This window comes from Mastomys coucha, unplaced genomic scaffold (assembly GCF_008632895.1).
Source record: "Mastomys coucha isolate ucsf_1 unplaced genomic scaffold, UCSF_Mcou_1 pScaffold21, whole genome shotgun sequence".
NCBI classification, from domain to species: domain Eukaryota; kingdom Metazoa; phylum Chordata; class Mammalia; order Rodentia; family Muridae; genus Mastomys; species Mastomys coucha.
Window position 1 is genome coordinate 141,208,312 of NW_022196904.1, and position 19,048 is coordinate 141,227,359.

The 19,048-nt window shown below is 48.3% G+C and overlaps 1 protein-coding gene across 1 annotated transcript in view; it reads right to left on the minus strand.

Annotated features, from left to right (window-relative positions):
* The window catches only part of Fads2 (fatty acid desaturase 2), a 44,822-nt gene extending 27,543 nt beyond the window's left edge, over nucleotides 1-17,279 (minus strand). Inside the window, exons 1-4 of the mRNA XM_031389654.1 lie at nucleotides 16,923-17,279; nucleotides 7,481-7,591; nucleotides 5,121-5,318; nucleotides 4,923-5,024 (exon numbers count right to left, since the gene is read on the minus strand). Coding sequence (XP_031245514.1) covers nucleotides 4,923-5,024; nucleotides 5,121-5,318; nucleotides 7,481-7,591; nucleotides 16,923-17,129 — 618 coding nt within the window. The 5' untranslated portion in view covers nucleotides 17,130-17,279. The remainder of the gene's footprint in view (nucleotides 1-4,922; nucleotides 5,025-5,120; nucleotides 5,319-7,480; nucleotides 7,592-16,922) is intronic.
* Between the last annotated feature and the right edge of the window lie 1,769 nt (nucleotides 17,280-19,048).

Consider the following 19,048-nt stretch of genomic DNA (forward strand, 5'->3'; position numbering starts at 1 on the left):
CAATAGGAGGAGAGGCCCTTGGCCCTGTGAAGGTTCTGTGCCCCAATGTAGGGGAATGCCAGGGCCAGTAAGCGGGAGAGGGTGGGGTGGCGAGCAGGGGGAGGGGGGAGGGAACAGTGGTTTGTTCTTGTTGTTTTTTGTTTTTTGTTTTTGGAGGGGAAACTGGGAAATATGACATGTAAATAAAGAAAATATCTAATAAAAAAAATAGTCACCATCAAGAAAACAAACAACAGTCTCCTGCACATATGCACAGATGTGCAGCTTGGTCTTCATGTGGGTCCCCAACAACTGGAGTGCGGCTGTCCCTGAATCTATTGCCTGTCTGTGGATCCCCTTCCCCTAACCAAGCCACCTTGTCTGCCCTTGGTGGGAGAGGATGGGCCTAGTCCTGCAGTGCCTTGATGTGCCAGGGTGGAGTGATACCAGCAGGGCCTCCCACATCTCAGAGGAAAAGGGGAGGAGGGACTGGGGAGGAACAGTGGGAGGAGAGACTGGGAGGAGGAGGGGTGGATATTTGGATGCAAAGTGAATAAATAAATTAATGTGAAAAAGAAAACAAACAACAAATGCTTATAAAGGTGTGTGTTGGAGTGGGGGTAGGAATGTAGATTAGTCCACTCAATAGAGAAAAGATTCCTCAAAAAAACAAAAAACAAAAGTACTACATGATCCATCTCTACCATTCCTGAGATAATTATCAGACAGACTCAAAGTCAGCACAGGGCACTGATGTTCACTGAAGCGCTACGAAGAACAGCCAAGAACACCTATAATCCCAGCACTTGAAACATAGAGGCAGGAGGATCAGGAGTTCAAATGAATGAATAAATAAATAAATATGAGTTATGGAGTCTGCCCGGGCACCTTTTCTGTGGGTGAATGGATAAAGAAAAATATGGTATATACTCAGCAGAGGATGATTCCGTTGTGAAGAACGAAATTATGTCATTTTCAGGAAAAGGAACAGAAATAGAGATCATGTAAGTGAAATAAGCCACACACTTTCTCTTATACATGGACTCTAGATTTTAAAATAAAGATATTAAGGTAAAGTGAGACCATCTGGGAAGGAGTGAGACCAGAAAGAGAAGAGAAGCCAACACTAAGAGGTGGTAGAGGGTGAATATAAATGGTGTCTCCTAGATATGGGAGAAAATGTCCTGATAAATCTAATATTTCGTATAAGTCACAATGCTGAAAAATTAACATAAGCCTACAAAGAAAGGAGGGAAGAAAGAAAAAGGAAAGGAGAAAGAGAAAGAGATTGAGAATAGTTGAATGTGTGTGTGGGTGGATCCCAAGTGTTCCAGGGGTTGGAGGGAGTGTATCTCAGTTGATATAGTTGTTGCCTGCCCTGAGCCCCTTCCAATAAATATGGGCTGACAGCCAGGGAGAAGCCAACATTTAGATGACACTGTGGTTCCACAATACAGGAAAAAGGGGATCTTTGTATTTATTTGAATGCCACGGGCTACTACTCTGTCACCAGTTCTCAAAGCCTTCCTCAGACGTGTGTCACTCAACAAAGTTGCCAAGTGGCCTAAGCAAGACTCAGGTCTTTTCTGTCCCTTCAACAGGTGAAATGGTGGCCCATGGCCAGCTCTGACCATCTGTGAGCAGGCCTATTTGTTCAAGACAAGCTTCTCACTTGTGGAGTGTTTTGGAAACAAACACAGTGTCTGGACACTGAGAGCATGGATGAAGATAGTCAGAAACAGCTGTGGTCTCTGCAGCGACCTCTGCCCCTGTATGCAGCAGGCTTCAAAATCCATCAGAGCAAAAAGCAGCAAGTCAGAGTGTGGGAAAGGTCCCAGGCTTAAGGAGTCAAATGATGTGTTTACATCTGAAGCTAAAAAGAACACAATTGCCAAGAAAAGCATCAGATGGAAAAGTCCCTGACAGCGACACTGAGGAGCAAGGAGGTTAACAAGCCAGTGGACAGCCCCCCAACCTAGAGATATTTGTGGAATGAGGAATGAGAGTTGTGGAGATAGAATACAAACTTTGGACTTCGGACCAGACACCAGGGTATTTTGATTGTTTATGCTGTCTTCCTCACCAGGCAAAGCCCTACCTATCAGTAATTCCTCCTCCATGGCACAGTGGTGCCTCATCTGCCTGAGGAGCAATGATCGTCAGCCTTCTGTGTTCTCAGAATGAGGACTGCTCCAAGCCAGCTGCTGGGCTGGGCCCAGGGGAGGCAGTAGTGAGCCAAGAGAGGATGTGATTATCTGGGCCAGCCTGCCTTGGCCTCTCATATACTAGGACTGGGTCACAGGATGCACCAGCACACATGGCAAGAAGACAGCGGTGTAGCCAGCAGAGCTGGGCAGTTCATATCATGGCCTGGGGTATAAGGAAAAGTATGCACACCAGCAAATGCATCTAAAAGCCTTTCAAAATCTACTTTGGGGTTCATCTTGTTTTCAAGTAGACTATTTAAATATTTTTAAATACTTTATCTTACCTCTAAATGGAGGTATAACCAAAGGGTTGGAGTCGTAGCTTGGTGGTAGAGCACTTACCCAGCATGAGCAAGGCCCTGGCTTCAATCCTCAGCACCACAAAGTTTTTTTCTTAATAAAGGAGAGGCATACAATTTTTTTGTTTTGATACAAAGAAAATACTTTTAACAGACTTTTCAACTTTTGAACATTTTATATTTTGGTGTCCTGGAGTTAGAGGATTGATCATTTAAGAAATGATATATCAAAGCTGGGCACGGCAATGTGTGCAGTTAATCCCAGAACTCAGGAAGCAGAGGCAGGTGGACCTCCATGAATTTGAGGCCAGTCTGACCTAAGCGGGGACAGTGAGAGAGAGAGACAGAGACAGAGACAGAGAGGAAATGAGATGAACACCACCACATATATAGATATAGAAGTGCATGTTTGTTTTTGAGAGAGGGTCTTATTTAGCCCAGGCTGGCCTTGAACTTGTTACGTAGCATAGTATGGCTTCCAGCTTCTGATCTTCCTCCTCCACATTCTGAGTGCTGAGATGAACCCAGATGCTCAACAAGCACTCTCTACCAACTGAGCTACATCCCCACCTCCCAGAGTTCCCATTTCACCAGCAGAGGCTTCCATAAGGAAGCCAGTCCTCTGTCCTGCCCTTGTTTGTCTGATTATAAGAGCCATGTTTCAAGCTATCCATCAAGGACACAAGGCCTTGAGCAGGAAAGGCCCTCAGGACCCTGCCAGAACCTGGAAACAGAACATAGACTATCTTTGTCCATGGCATGGGGAGAGCAGGGGTAGTGGGTGAAATGTTTCTTTCCTATGCAGAGGAGGATTTTATGCCACAGAGGACTGTGCAGAATGAAACAATGCACTTGTGTGTATCCCCTCTTGAGGTTCTGGGAAGAGTCTGGGTTCCCAGCCTTTGGGGCTCAGGCCCAGGTAAATTGTTAGCTGGGAACTGCTGGGCAGCTCATTGCTGGTTCACCCATGATCCAATACACAACTGGCAAGCCAAGGGTGCACTGGACACAGGGCTTTTCCCCAGCTGAGAACAAGAGGGTAATCTTAGGGACCCAGCATTTTTGAGGATGCAATAGATGCTATTGAGATGTACTGGCTACAGGAAGCAGTAAGGTCTGTTTGAGAGAGTATGTTATGATTTGAGTATGGCACATAGCCACAAACATGCGGGTTGAATCCTCAGTCCCACACCAATGGCACTATTTTAGCAGATGGTAAGAGGAAGTGTTCAGTGAAAGAAGGGATACCTTTGAAAGTTCTGTCTGCTCCCTGGAGCCTTTCTTCCTCCCTGGCTCCTTCCTGCTTGCCTTGAGCTAAGCGCTTCTGCCACATGCTCCTACCAGCAGGGTCACCATGGGCTCAGAATTAACAGAACCTGGGACTGTGGAGTGACACTTTTCAAACCACAAGCTACAGAAAGGAGTCTTCCCTCTCCTATGTTGCTTTTTCCAAGACGCCAGTCAGCTCAGCTCAAGGTCACTGGCAAGGTTGGCTTTATGGACTCGCTTGACTTTAACCATTCTCTCCATGGGTCACGGCCTCATGTGAGCATTTTAAACAACTTGCCCTTTGGTTTAGTTAAGTATTACATAGTTTGATGTCACTCACTAAGGACTTATCTAAAATGACAGTAGAGGTGATTTGCCATCCCTGAGTTATAATGGCTTTGGATTCTGAAGCAGCAAGCCACAGTCATTAACCAACTATCACCCTGTAATGCCTTCTGTTGCTAAGCTGTGAGGTTTGGTGGATGAAGTGAGTTACATATATTTTTAACATGGAACATTTTCTATTTATAGAGAGTTAATCTAATGGGATGGTCACTCAGGCTGCTGCTGATACACCTTCCCCCCAATCCCTCAGACTCCTTTCTCTCCTTTCTTCCTTCCTTTCTTCCTCCCTTTCTTTCTTCCTCCCTTCCTTTCTTCCTTCCTTCCTTCCTTTCTTCCTCCCTCCCTCCCTTTCCTTCTTTCTTTCTTTCTCTCTTTCTTCCTTTCTTTCTTTTTTTCTTCCCCTCCCTTCCCTTCTCCTTCCTTCCTTCCTTTGTTTTACTGTTCGTGACCACTCATTTATCTCTCCAGTCTCAACCTCTTACCCCCAGGTTTCAATGTGTGTACACATGTGGCTACCTGTTTGAGGGGAGGCTTGCATGTATGCACATGCACGTGGAGACTGGACAATCTTAGGTGGCATCCTCAGGAACACTACCCACCTACTTTGAGACAGAGTCTCACTGGCTTGGAGCTCAGCAAGTGGTCCAAACTGCCTGGCCATTGAACCCCATGGCTCTTCCTGTGTGTGCCTCTCCAGTGCTGGGATTACGAGCATGCAGCAGCATGACCAGCATTTTTACACACGTTGCGGGTATCAAACTCAAACTCAGGTTCTCCCAAGAGATTTACTGACTGAGCCATCACCCTTAACCCCAACACTTACCTTTAAGTGGCCAATGACAAACTTGTGGACAATGTGGTTCCATATGGATTTCTTATAGACAGAAAGGTGGCCATAATCATGTTGCAGCCATCCAGCTTGGGCCTGGGGAAAGAGGGCTGTGAATGTCACTGCAGCATCAGCAAAGATCCAGGAGGGATCTGAGAGGTGGGGATGTTCAAATGATGCTCAAGGCCTCACCTGAGAGGTAGCAAGGACAAAGGCTGTGATGAGGGTAGGAATCCAGCCATTGCCGAAGTACGAGAGGATGAACCAGGCGATGCTTTCCATGACGATGATGTGGGACAGGAGGAGGAAGAAAAACAGGTGGTTGGTTTTGAACAGGTTCATGTCCTCAGCAGTCTTCTTCAGGGCCCTGAAGTCCTCGGTGATCTGAGACTGGTGAGCAAGGACACGGAAGAGAATCAGCCAATAGTCCTATCAAGGGGTTGTGGGATCGAGCCCCATACATGCCACAGCTGTGGCAAGCGCCTTGAACTCTGTGTGAGCCCAGCTCCTTGGTGCTGCAGCAGTCACCGTTACTACAGACGTGATGCATCAGGGTAAGCAAGCGGCAGAGGACAAGTTGGACTTGAAAGCGTGTACTTTTAATCATACTTAAGTGAATTAAACCAGTCTCAGAAAGGCAACTAGCTCGTGTTTTCTCTCACTTCCCTTGTGGATTCTAGACTTTATACATATATGACCTCTTTTATGTACAGGTGACACCAAACTAGAAGTGAAGCTGTATGAGGGCAAACAGAATTAACAGGACTGGAGAGGTGACTAAGCAGTTAGGAGCACTGGCTGCTCTTCCATAGGACCAGGGTTTGATTCCCAGCATCCAGATGGTGGCTCTCAACTATCTATAACTCTAGTCACAGGGCCATACAACACCCTTTTCTGGCCTCCAAGGGTACTGGACACAAGTGATGCAAAGACATACATGCAGGCAGAACATTCAAACACATAAAAATAAAGGTTAAAAACTGTTAAGGGACTAACAGCAGGCTTAGGAAATGAATGGAGGAATATGGGACAATATGTTCTAAATACACCATGCCTACACAAGTATGCATGGGTGGAAATGGCCTCCTATAACTGTAGTAGTAATAATAATAATTAATAACAAGCAGCATGTACCTTCTACACCAATGTTCTCAGAAGCATTATTTATAATAGGCAAAAAAATAGAACTAGGAATCAGAGAAATGGCTCCGTGGTTTAGGAGTCATTGCAGCTCTCACAAGGGGCTGGTTCTGTTCCCAGCACTCATGTACGGCTGTAATTCCAGCTGCCAGGAACCTGATGCCCTCTTTGGGCCTCCATGGACACCCACATATACCTTCATCCCCTTACCCCGACACACACTGTAATGTTTTAGTAAGTTTACAATTTTGTGTTAGACTGCAGGTTGAGTATGCCTGATTGTGTTCTACATATATGGTAGACTGTTTGGCCTTAAAAACAAAGGAAAATTTGGCATGCTGGTACACTATGTGTTCTGTAGTGGATCAGGTTTATGCTAAATGAAATAAGCCAGTTATAAAAGGCTAGCCTGAGCACAGCAGTCAGGGGGGCAGACAGTCCTCTATGGAGGACCAACCAAGAATCCAGGCCAGGAAAAAGCCTCTGCCCTGCCTACCTTTGCTGAGGCCCTGAGGTAGAAGCTAGTAAAGAATTACTCCAGCTCAGACAGGGGGCAAGAGGGGCTGGCCTGGCCTGGTTTCCCTCAGGAAGCTTTTCTGCCCTGGATAGCAGTCAGAAGTGCCATCTCTCTAGGACAGGCAAGAGTGATGGTGGCCCACCGTCTCTTGCTGGCACACATAGAATGCCTGTTGAAGGGGACAATGCCTCAGCTCTGATACCACAGTGGGCCTCCTAGGACTTCAACCATCCCACCCTACAAGATGCCAAGAGGCTCAGGACACCAGGATGGGATGGGCACTCTCGGCCCTGCTTAGGAGGAGCCTGGGTTCCCCTAGAAGGGTGACTCTGGTAGGGAAAGGTAAGCATTGTGTGCAGGGGAAGGAAGGGGGCTCTCCGAGGTTAGAGAAACCCTAAAGCATGCTGCTCTACGAAATTCCATTATGCATGCCAGGTCTAGTGTAGGAGTGGCTTCACCATTCAGCCTTCTCGGCCTGGGAGTTCTTTTTGCAGACCTCTGAAGCGCAGCACTTAGAGGGGTGTCTGACTCAGTGACAAATGATCACTCCTTCTCAAAGTGATTCATTCCAAAGCAGCCACACTTATCAATAGTTGATACTGGCTTGCTGTTTCTGTTCTTTCTTAAGAGGGCAGCATACCAACGTCTGTGTAAAGAAGCTTTTGTGTAAAGAAGGGAAGGAGCAAAAGGACCAGTTGGGAGAGAGGGGATCACCAGCTGGTGGCTCTCAGGGGATGCTCTGTGGTCCTCCCTGACCTAGTTCCTCAGGGCCTCCTCCTGGACTGGTTCAAAGACTCTCCTGCCTCAGCCCTGACAGTGGGATTCTGGGGAGAACCCCACCAACCCTACCATCCAGCCTCATCCCACCCCCATCCACGTTACAAGTTACACTCACGCTTTTGCCACGGTCCAGGCTGGGCTCCTCTGGGGCCAGCTCACCAATCAGCAGGGGCTTCAAGAACTTGCCCACGAAATCCAGGTCCAGGTGGAAGGCACGGAAGGCATCCTGGGAAAGAGAGAACCAGGTTGGTAAGGTTGAACCCCAAACCTCTGCTGGCTTCTCCCATTCTAGGAAAGAGGGCATTGAGCAGCAGCTCCAGTCTCTGCTCAGACACAAAGTGGGGCTTCCCACTACCCAGTGGCAAATGCTTACTTCAGACTTAACCTCAGGACATATCCCCAGTGCAGGACTCCAGCAGCAAACTGTAACCACCCTGAGCCTCTGTACTGGCACCAGGCCTACTGAACTGGTCAAGAGTTTGTAAACAGAGAGGTCTCCAGGGAGAGCAGGCAGGCACAGGAGTCAGAGGAGATAGCCCGGGCCTGCTCCTGAGCTGAATGTCTTTCACGGTGCACAAACTCCACCACCCACCACTCCAGAGATGGCCTCTCCCACATGGCCACAATTATCAGTGAAGAGATAAGACTCGGGGAAGGGGTTTAACTCAGTGATAAAAAACGCTTGCCCAGCATGTGTGAGGCGCCCAGCTTGGTCCCTAAAACCTAGAAAATGAACACAGCATGGAAAATATGCTTAAATGACATGAAACAACAACAGAAAAAAATAACATGGAATTATGTAAAAGAATTCCTGGGAAACCTGATACAGGGTGTTGGGGATTTAAACTCTTAGTAAAGACGTGGGTTGCACCTTATTTTATTTTCATTAGTTTGCAAACTTTCCTTAACATTACTATTACGTTCTGCATTTTAATCTCCCACATTCCAGAGATGAAGTGGAGACATGCTTAGTTCTGGCAACATTAGAAAATGTATAGAAGAATAAAAAAGACAAATAATCATCCCATGATAAGTCCATAAATGCTAATATTTTAGTGTTTCTGCCAGCTTTCTACACAGTACATATATGACAAAATTGTCTCCACAAATTCAAGCATCTCTCCTAGCGGTGAGTCTCACCAGGTCCCCAGAATGTAAAACTGGATGCTCCAGCTTCACATTATTCTGCTTCCTACCACCTCATCCAAACTGAAGCACTGCAGGATTGACCTGAACAAGCCATATGGTACCAGGAAAAACAACCAGAGAAATCAACATAATGAGGCAGAGAGAGGTGTGAGTGTGGGGACACTGGTCTAAACGGAGACATATAAACCACACCCTTTCACTAGAAAGGTTCCTGTTTGGAGGAAATGTAGAAGCTACACAAGAGTTTTGGGAATTAGATGTGAAAATAAAAATAGTTTTTGATCTAATGGGGATTATTAATTTTTTAAAAGCAGGGTCTCCTATCACCCAGACTGGCCCATAAGCTCATATGTAATCAAACATATGTGGCCAAATTGTTGAACTTTGATCCCTCTGCTTCAACCTCCCAAGTGATTGAATCACAGGTATGCATCACACCATGTCTGGTTTATGCAATGCTGGGGACTGAATCGAGGAGCATGCTAGGCAAACAGTCTACAAGATGAAGTATAGCTCTAGCCTCGAATTATTTTTTGTGAATGTGACAGAGGTGTTATGATTATCACAGAACACTCTTATTCCTGGGAGGAGATGCTGCAATTTTCTGCTGTTTTACTTTTAAAAAAATTAGATTCATTTATTTTATGTGTATGAGTATTTTGCCTGCATTATGTATATATACCATGTAGGTGCCTGGGGCCCAAGTGGGTCAGAAGAGAGCATCAGATCCCTTGAAACTTTAGTTACAGATGGTTGTTGGCCACCAAATGGGTTCTGGGAATTGAACCCAGATCGTCTGGAAGAACAGACAGTGCTCTTAACTACTGAACTCTCTCTCCAGCCTATTTTACATAAAAACTTTTTTACATGTATGTATGTATGTATTGTGTTTGTGTGCACGTATAAGTGTGTGTGTATGTGTGTGTGTGTGTGTGCGTGTGCACTTGCACCCAGCAGATGTGGAAGTCAGAGGACAATGTCTGAGTTGTCTATTCTCTCCTACTGCCACATGGGTCCCAGGGACTGAAGTCAGGTCATCAAGTGGCTCAACTGATGATTCGTCTTGCCCACACTGGTTTGCTGTTTTGAGACAGTGCATCATGTCACTCACACTGGCCTCAAACTGATGTAGCCAACACTGGCCTGGAAACCCTGATCCTCTTGCCTCTACCTTCTGAGTGGTGGGATTGATGGTATGCACCATCAAACAACTTAATTTCAAAAGAAAATTGTCTTCACATATGGAGAAAGCAAATGAGATTAAACATTACTATTAAGTGACTCTTGGTTCAGAAGAAACAGTATTTCTTTATCTTTCAGCCTTTACATTGGGAAAGAGGATCACATCTATAATAATCCCAGCAAGGCCATTATATATGAACCTGCAAAGTAACATTTTGTACAAGAGAACAATGGGCAGAGTTTAAAACGCACAAACAGAATCTCCCCTAGGTGAATGGAAAAGGTGAGATTAAATCAAGGGGTCAGAACAAAACCAAGAGTCTTTTCACAGAGAGAAGCCTGCTGTCCAAGGAGGCTCAGGCAGACAATGAGAAGGGAGGACCAGTTCTGTGAGCCCCAGGCTCACTCAGTCTTCTTTATAGACCACCACCACCACCACCACCACCACCACCCACCTACACACACACACACACACACACACACACACACACACACACACACCAAAACTCTGAGAAGAAAGTCCAGCAAGAGTTGCCAATGGCAGGGTCTCCTCACTGTAGACAGGAAGTTCCCTCTAAGTCTCCTCTCCACTTGTTGAAAGGTAAAGTTTGGTGGTAAAAGGTAAAGGTAGCAAGTGGCGTATTCACCTCAGCTATTCCTGACCACTCTGGGGAAGCCTCGGTTCCCTGAAATCAGGTGAGGTACATAATCACAGGCCAAGCAACACCTTTTATCACTTCAAGGTCCCCAGGCAGTGAGGTCCTGAATGCTGAGGAGCGCAGCCAGACTGCAATCCAGTCCAACTGCCTCAGGGAGTAGCTTTCCCTCATGCCTCTTATCAGCGGCTCCATGGAACCAGCTTACTGTCCCAGCTGATTTAGTAGCTTCCACAACAGGCTCTTTAATACCAATACCTTCTTCCCACACCTGTGCTAGAGCTGTGGGCCCAGCTTCAATGTCACCGTCAAGAAACTTTTTTCTCAGCCACATATCTGAAAACAGCCCTTTCTAGCCGTAGGCTCCTCAGGGATACTGCTGATCCCTCTTCTTCATACCCATGTCAGGATCACAAACCAGGAGGCTAGGAGGGATGGCTCCGTGGATTAACTTCTTGCCATGCAAATATGAGGACTGGTGTTGAAACCCCCAACATTCACATAAAATTCACCCTGTCTGTTTTGTTTTGTCTTTTCGAGACAGTGTTTCTCTGTGTAGCCCTGGCTGTCCTAGAACTAACTCTGAAGACCAGGCTGGCCTCAAACTCAGAAATCCGCTTGCTTCTGCCTCCCAGGTGCTGGGATTAAAGGCATGCACCACCACTGTCAAAATTCAACCTGTCTGTAACACCAGCACGGAGGAGGTGGAGACAGGAGATCCCTATAGCAATTTGGCTAGCTAGACTAGCTGATTCATCAAGATCCAGGTTAAGACATCCTGCCTCAGTAAATAAAGTGCTCAGACATAGTGGAAGGTATTTGATACCAACTTCTAGCCCCCACAAGTACATGCACTCACATGCAGTCACACATACATGTGAACACATGTTTGAACACACACACACACACACACACACACACATCACAAACTGCGGATATAGCTCCTTTGGGACAGTAATTGCCTAGTGTGCTTGATGCTTTGGGTTAATCCCCAGCATGGCATAAACCAGGCGTGGGGGTAGTAACAGAAGAAGGATCAGAAATTTAAGCTGTCCTCAGCTACAAGGTGAGTTTGAGGCCAGCCTGCAATACATGAAATCCTGTCTCAGAAGAACAAACACACAAAACTGTACACGTTGGGTGGTAAATTCATTGTAAATCCTGTCACCTGCCACCTAGAGATGAAAGGACCTCATCTAGCCTGTGGTGACCATTCCTGTACCTACTTCACATGAGTTCACAAGGCTCAGAGAAACCCAGGGCCCAGTAGCTGTGAGGCCTCTAATCCGGGCTATGTTTCCATCCTCTCGTCCAGTATAGACTCTGCTGTCTATCACTGTATATAACCTGATCAGTACTGGATTTCCATCGCTACAGGCACTCACACTTCGGGCAGCTATCACTGCACAAGCAAGCCAGCCAGCCAGGTGGGCGGCTTGTGTCATCAGCCTCTGTTTTCCCAGCTCTTGGAGGTGGGTCATTTTGTTGTTGCCTTTCTTTTGTGCAGTCCTAGGAATGGAATCCTGGGATTTCACATTCTAACAAGCACGATCGATACCATCCTAACCTTTCAGGTCCTGCTATACTGATGAGAAGAGACCAAGGTTGGTGACCTTGCTTGTCCATGGGCACACCCCTGAACTGGCTGGGCAGAGCCTGGGCTAGATGGCTGACTTTCGATTTTTCTGCTGTTAAGACAAACACCTCCCTTGAAATGAGCTATTCTCCTCTGTGGGAACTGTTCACTTCAGATGTCACTGCTGCAAGGGGGTCATTGTGGTGCCTTGAGCACTGTAACTCTGAAGAGCTGTCTGGTTACAGGGATGGCGGGTTGCCGAGTAGGCCACAGCGCAAGGCAAGACTGGGACAGCCCAAATGATGATTTTGGAAGGGGTGGCACACGGGTGCAGGGGACCTGAGCAGGTACCCAGTGGGGTCAAGCCCAGAGCTGTAAGCACTGCACTTGCTGTTTGTCCTCGGCTGTCATGGCAGTGACTTCTCTAGGCACAGCTTCCCTGCCCTTGCCACCTCTGGGCAGAACTCACTGTTCCTGCCCTTGTGCTGAGCCTAGGGTACCAAAACCTGTTTCTGACTGTGCTCAGGTTCTTCTGCATAGCAAAGTCATAATAAGCTTGCTTTCCACACCTTGGAATTTAGCCCAGGATTTAAGAAGTTCAGGCTCAGTAAATAAGGTTACATGAAGATCCATGCAGAAATCCACGGTTCTTTGATGATTGCTCAAAGTGGGAAGAGAATCAGGAGGGATCGGGGAGTTTATAGATGGAGATAAAAGAGATGGCAGTCACTGGGGATACTGACGTCTGAGTTACTTTCAGCAGCACGTAGGTCCAAGCAGAGCAGAAAGTCCACTGGCCCTGCCCTCTCCAAGAAGCTGAGGAACTCTGTGGCCCATGAACTCTGGCAAGAGAACATCTGCTAACACAGGATGTGTGGACTTCCCTGGCTGCATAGGAAGTAAGTCCCCACAGAGGCAGACTGGGCCTGAAAATGTGATGCCGTTTCTCTCCTTTCCATTTTCGTGTACATATACATGTATGTTTTTGCATGTGTGCATATGCATACTTCGGCATGCATGCGGAGGCCCACAGAATGGATGTTGAGAATCATCTTCAATTGCTCCTCCACTTTTATTCATCAAGGCAGGGCTTCACAATCAAACTCAGAGTTCACACACATGATTAGTCTTGCTAGCCAGCTTGCTCTGGAGATCCTATCCCTCTGCATTCAGGGGCTAGAATTACATAGCAGCTACTACCCCATCCAGTATGTTATGGGATCTGAGCTTCACTCTCACTAACAAGCATGATAACTACTAGGCCATTTCCACAACCCAATTCTGTCTGTATTGTATTAGAACCATTACAGGAAGTACTGGGGCTGGATATGGAGAGTTTCTCTCACCATTCCTGTGGGCAGGAATCAGATGGTTCCTACTCAGCTGAGAGAGAGCTGCCCTTCAGGCCTAGAAACTCCCTACTCAGGTTCTCTTTTCCATACCAATGCCCCTGCTCTGTCTACAGGGGTACAATTCCATTTTCCCAATTGCTGCTTTTTCACAGGAACAATATAGGAGCAGCTCAAAGATGGAACCCAACTCTGGTCCCCCCCCCTTTATTCTAAGAGGTAAGAAAGCAAAGGCAGATGGGCCAAAAAGCATAGGCAAAACAGGATAGGCTGGAAAACAGGTGGGAGTCTAGAAGTGGAGGATCCAGGTTGAAGCAAGAAAAAATAAGGATGAACACAAGTCCAGTAGATGCAGGCCACTGTCTGTGAATTATTCATCTTTTGTGTTGAGGCCCTGATGAGAGCCCAGCTCAGAGCCATGGAGACGCTCAATGAATGTTTCATGAGCTCTTGCTGAAGATGAAAAGTCACAAGTGGGCTCGTTTTGTACAGCCTAGATTCCCGAGAAAAGTGTAAACACTGGCTTGGGGCATGGGTAACAGTTCTTTGTGCCTATAGCAAATCTAAGACAGAAGACACTCTGGGAGACCAGCAGGAAATGACTAAAGATATAGGAATAAGAGGGGGATGGTGAGAGAGAGGAAGGTGAGGCTGCAGAGTGTGGTGCCAGCAAATCCCAACTGTGACTGAATACCACCTGAGCAGGATTTCTGAGCCTCAGGACAGGACAGTGGTAAGGCTGACCTGAAAATTAAATGAGATAGTATATATACCATCTTGTGGATTTGTGAACTGCAAAACTCACACTGTTTATTTTCAGTTATAGAATCTCACTGTGGTATCAGGCTGGCCTCAAAACTTGGGCTTCAAATAATCCTCTTGCCCCAGTCTTCTGTGTATCTGGGACTCTGAGCACATGACACTTAGGTGGCTTTTAGTAGTACAAGTGAGGCCAGGGTCTGACTACAGAAGGATCAAGTGACAGTTCCCCCAACCATCTAGGGAAGAAGTAAGCACTTCTGAGGTTTTTCTCTTCAGGAACAGAAAATTCTTGACTGATATCCTAGATTGACCTCAAAATGGGCCTCCTTGGCTTCTGGCCTCACCTTCCAGCCTCTTGTCAGGATATCACAGAAATCCTTTGAGTGGTAACAAATGAAAGGGCTCTAGGGATCCAGCCTCTATCTGCTGATCAGTCTCTCCCCACACCTCACAGTCCATTCTCATCACCCTCTCAGGTTCTTAAAAAGAAGGCAAGGCCCCTAAGGGGCAAAACTCCTCCAGAAACAGCCTGGGGAGGGATCCCCACATCTCACTCGTGAAGCTCCCTTTGAAGACCTCCTTGTTGTCCAAGGCCTCTGCCAATCTGATCTCAGGCAGTTTAAGAAGAAATGGGGGCGGGGGATACCAAAGAAAACCTCACTGCTTACTACATTGCTCCACAGCTGTCTCCAGCGAGTGTGTTTTGTGTCTTATCTGGGAAGACAGTAAGCTTTAATGTCATGACATCAAATGAACTTGCTTCCTTCCGATTTGGCTTCTGTCTCCATTTCTCTGCGAGCACTTTACATTCTAGCTGTTTCATCCCTCTCGTGTCTCAGAACTTTCCATTGTGTCTGTCTGGGGCTCCCTGTTTGTGACAAGCTTTGCCACACATGTCTTATTGGAATTGGTGAGGATGGTGAGGATGGGGGGGGGTGAGGGTGGGGGTGTCTCCACTTAGTGAGACTCTGCATCCAGCAAGCCCAGGGATCACATCTGCGGTCTACACTGACTCCCACCTTACCTTTCCTATCATGGGGCAATTACTATCCCAGACACCAGACTCACAACCAATGACAATGACACAGGAAACAGGGAGGAGGACGTCAGGCTTTCAGAACGTTAAGAGCAAGCCGTCCAGGCATCTGCTGGGTTAGATCTGAACATAGACATTTGTAGAAAACTGGATGGGGGAAGCCCTAAGAACTTCCAAAGCAAGGATGAAATACGTCTGGCATCTTAAATAAACTATAAAGTTCAAGGTTGTTGTGGGGCTGAGCTTCCACACAAGAAAACCTACTTGTGGCACAATACGGAATAACCTGACCAAACCAGTCACATTTGTTGTTTTACTTTTTAGGAAACTTTTTGGTAAGAGCCTGGAAAGGGAAGGAGCCTTCTGCAATTCACCTACAGAGTCACGCACATAGCAGCATCATAAACAGTGGAAAGACCCCAGAGAGGAGCTGGAAAGCCTTCTCCCTGGGAAACCAAGGTCTTCTCTGGCTGGGAGAAGGCCCAAGAGAGCTAGGTCACTCAAGGAATGTGAAACGCTTTCACTCTCTTAAGGTCTGGCTAGCATCACCAGCCCCATGGGCTTAAGCAGGGTCCACAAGCAAGGAAAACAGGCTTTAGGCAGTATGAATGTGGCCAGTTCTCTCTTCAATCTGTTCATCAAAGCCTCCAGCTCATTGATTAAGGTATGGCTACCTAGGCTGATCTTGAAGAGAAAAGACGTGCAAGTTAAGAATGGAAACTAACAAACTTGCACAAAAAAAGCCCACATACAGGTCAGCATCCTGGGCTTTGATGTGGAGTGAGCTCTGAGAAGTTTATCCCTCTTCTCAGCCTCCTCCCACTTGTCTTTCCCAAGCTCTCTCCAGCTACATCTTTTCCTCTGCTTTCAGATTACCAAGAAAGGTGCCAAGAAAGGTCTGGCTTTCCCCCTTGACTTTGCTTCTCCTCTTACCCACCCAACTACACATTCCCTTTATGGTTGGGGGTGGGGCTAGGCACGGTATGGGGTACTGATCAAATATAGGGTGGGTACACATTTGGTGTGCACAGACTTCAACAACCTCCAGGAGTGCAAGTGGGGAAGGGTGATCCTGGCAGGATCTAAAAACAGAGGGCTATTGAGTTGAATGTCCGATAGTAACCCCAGAGGCAGATGGACCTGTTGCCAAGCCAGTCTTAGTACCACTAGATTCACTTTCTAGATCCCCTGCGGACCTGAATTTTGCAAAATTCAGCCCGTTCGCCTTCCACCAATTCCCCACCAGGATTTCCCAGAAGGCTGGTACTTGGAGTGAGTCGGGATAATCCTCGGGAGCGTGGGAATCTGAACTACTAGGCAGTCTCTGTCGGGCAGCCATTGTGGACCTACTCAGACAGGAGTCCAAGCAGGAGTGAGTCCTGGCCAGGAACTAGCTTTCCTTCTCCGCCCCCTCCACGGTCTGGCAAGAGAGTCTCACATATGGCTGCCCGCTCTCAGGCTCCTCTCCGCGGCGCCCAAGGGTGGCCATCTTCCACTTGGGGAGCGCCAAACACGAAGGCCCGAGCGCCCCCTTTGGAGAGTCCCTGGCTCCGACTGGACCAGCGCGCAACATGCGCTGTGGACATGCACAGGGCACAGTTTGCCACAGATGGGACTTCCACAGAGGTGCTAGGGCCTGGCGTCCAAGAGGCTCGGCCCAAGTCTGCCCAGCAGACCCAGAGGAGAACGATTCCGGGAGCGAGATGAGAGCAGTAGGTACACTTTCTTTCCCTGTTGGACGTCCTGCGCTCCATAAAGAACCGGAGATCTGTTTGGCGCCCAGGGACCCCGGGCTCCTGACACCAGCCTGCAGCAGACAAGAGTGGCCGGCACCCCCAGACTCTTACCGTAGCATCTTCTCCCGAATAGTGTCCGATGACACGGTGGCCCCCCGGGTGCCGCTGGGACCATTTGGTAACGTTGTAGACCTTGCGGTCGATGACGAGCCACCGGTCGGTGCGCAGGTTGTGCTTCTGAATCTCTTCCCAGCGGAAGGTAGGCATCGGAGCCTGGCGCTCGGTGCTCCCCTCTCCCTGGTTACCTCCCTTACCCATGCTGCCTGTCTACCCGGATGCCCTGTGCACTACGGCTCCGGGCGCCCGCGGCTCGCAGCACAGACGGTCCCTCTCCTGGCGGCAGTGTGCGGTCGGCGCCCTCCTCGTTTTCGGCTTTTGTCTTCTACTCCTCCTCCCACCGCGCCTCCTCCCCTCGCCTTCGCTCCTCCTCGCCTTCACTAGCTAGCCAGTACCCCAGCCTTCCCTCCGGAGTACCGCTGGCTTCCCAGTGCCCACAAACGGTCCCCTTCCTCCGCCCACCCTCGGCCCGCCTGCTGTGGACTTTTGCCTCTGGTGAAAACTCCAGGGTAGCTCAGGGCCTCGACGCCTCCTCCCCCAACCCCTCTGGCTCCCCCCGCTCCCGGCTCCGCATCCTCCCGAGTTCCCCGCCACCCAGGTTTCCACAGTGATCAGCAGAGCGCCTGCACCAATCAGGGCTCGTCGCCCCGCCTGCCATTGGCCCAGGAGGATCTTTCGAAGGCCAGCGGGCTGGAGCGACGGGTCCGCGGCTCCCCCTCCCTCGCGCCCGCCCGCATGGAGTTAAACCCTGCTGGGCGGCCGGCGACGTGTCTGACCTCCACCTCCCTTCGCTGGCTGAAGCGGGGGAAGCCGGAGTAGATCTCTGAGGAGCTGGGAGGGAGAGCGGGGGCGGCGGCTGGGCTTTTCTTTGCGCGCTTCTAAGCGCGAGCGCGCTCGGCCCTCGCTCCGGGGATTTGCACCTGATGCTCGCACAAAGGAGGCGCTGCGGCTGTGGAGAGCAACGCTCGGCCTCCAGCTGAACACGGCCCCCTTCTGGGCTGTCATGCCTAGATGACATCTCTCCCTGGCTAGCTGGGATTCAGACTCCCGTATCTCACATTGTCTAAGAGATCCATGTTGTTTGTGGCTTTCCTGCAGCCTTCCTAGAGAAAGGAGCCGGGAGTGGGTCTCTGTTTAACCAGGGCTCTGAATCCTTTCATTAGACTATCTTGGGGGGAAAAAAAACCTGTGGAACCTCTGCTTTCTTCCTAGTGCTAAGTGTTGCGGGGGTGGCTCCTAGGGAGGATTCCAGGATGAACTGGACCCTGTTTTTGGCTTCGACTGAGAAAGAGTTCACAAGACTGATTGGGAAACAGGGAAGCAATAAAAGCCCGCGATTCGACAGTAGTGCACCAATTGCAGGAAAGAAAGACACTGATACCAAGGGAATAGGAAGAGCGGCCCTATTCACTAAAGTCTCAACACAACCCTATGATATTGCTATAGCTAACTTCAAAATGAAGAGTCTGAGGTTAGGAGAGATAAAATGATCAAAACGCACTTGTTTTCTGGAGGACCCGTTTGGCCTCTTCCACGGCTCTTTCCAGAATCTGGGGGTCCCTAGTTCTTCATGGCACTGGTCCAAAGGAAGTATCTAGTGCAGAGGGTAATGCCATTCCCACTGTCCCTCCCATGGTATCATCTCATTCTGTCCTGGCATCCATCAGGAGCATCCTTTCTTCATTCTACAAACTCCAGACTCAAGGAGTGTGTGAAGCTTCTTCAGCTTAGAGGAGAGGAGACAAACATCCCAACAGTACAGCCTGCCCAAAAGATAAGATCGGATGAAGAAAGTGTGGTCGCCATGTCCATACTGTCAACAATCAGAAGCCTGAGGCAGGATAGTACCATGAGTTCAAGGCTGGCCTGGGCTGCAAAGCAAGATCCTGTAGGGGATGGGCCTTGACTATGCATAAAGAGCAAGACTGGCTTTTGTGCATGTTAAAGATGTACTATAAGAAAGTCAAGGAAGCTGTTTTGTATTTGTTTGTTTGTGTTTTTTTTCTTTTTCTTTTTTTTTGTTTTTTGTTTTTTGTTTTTTGTTTTTCAAGACAGGGTTTCTCTGTGTAGCTCTGGCTGTCCTGGAACTCACTCTGTAGACCAGGCTGGCCTCGAACTCA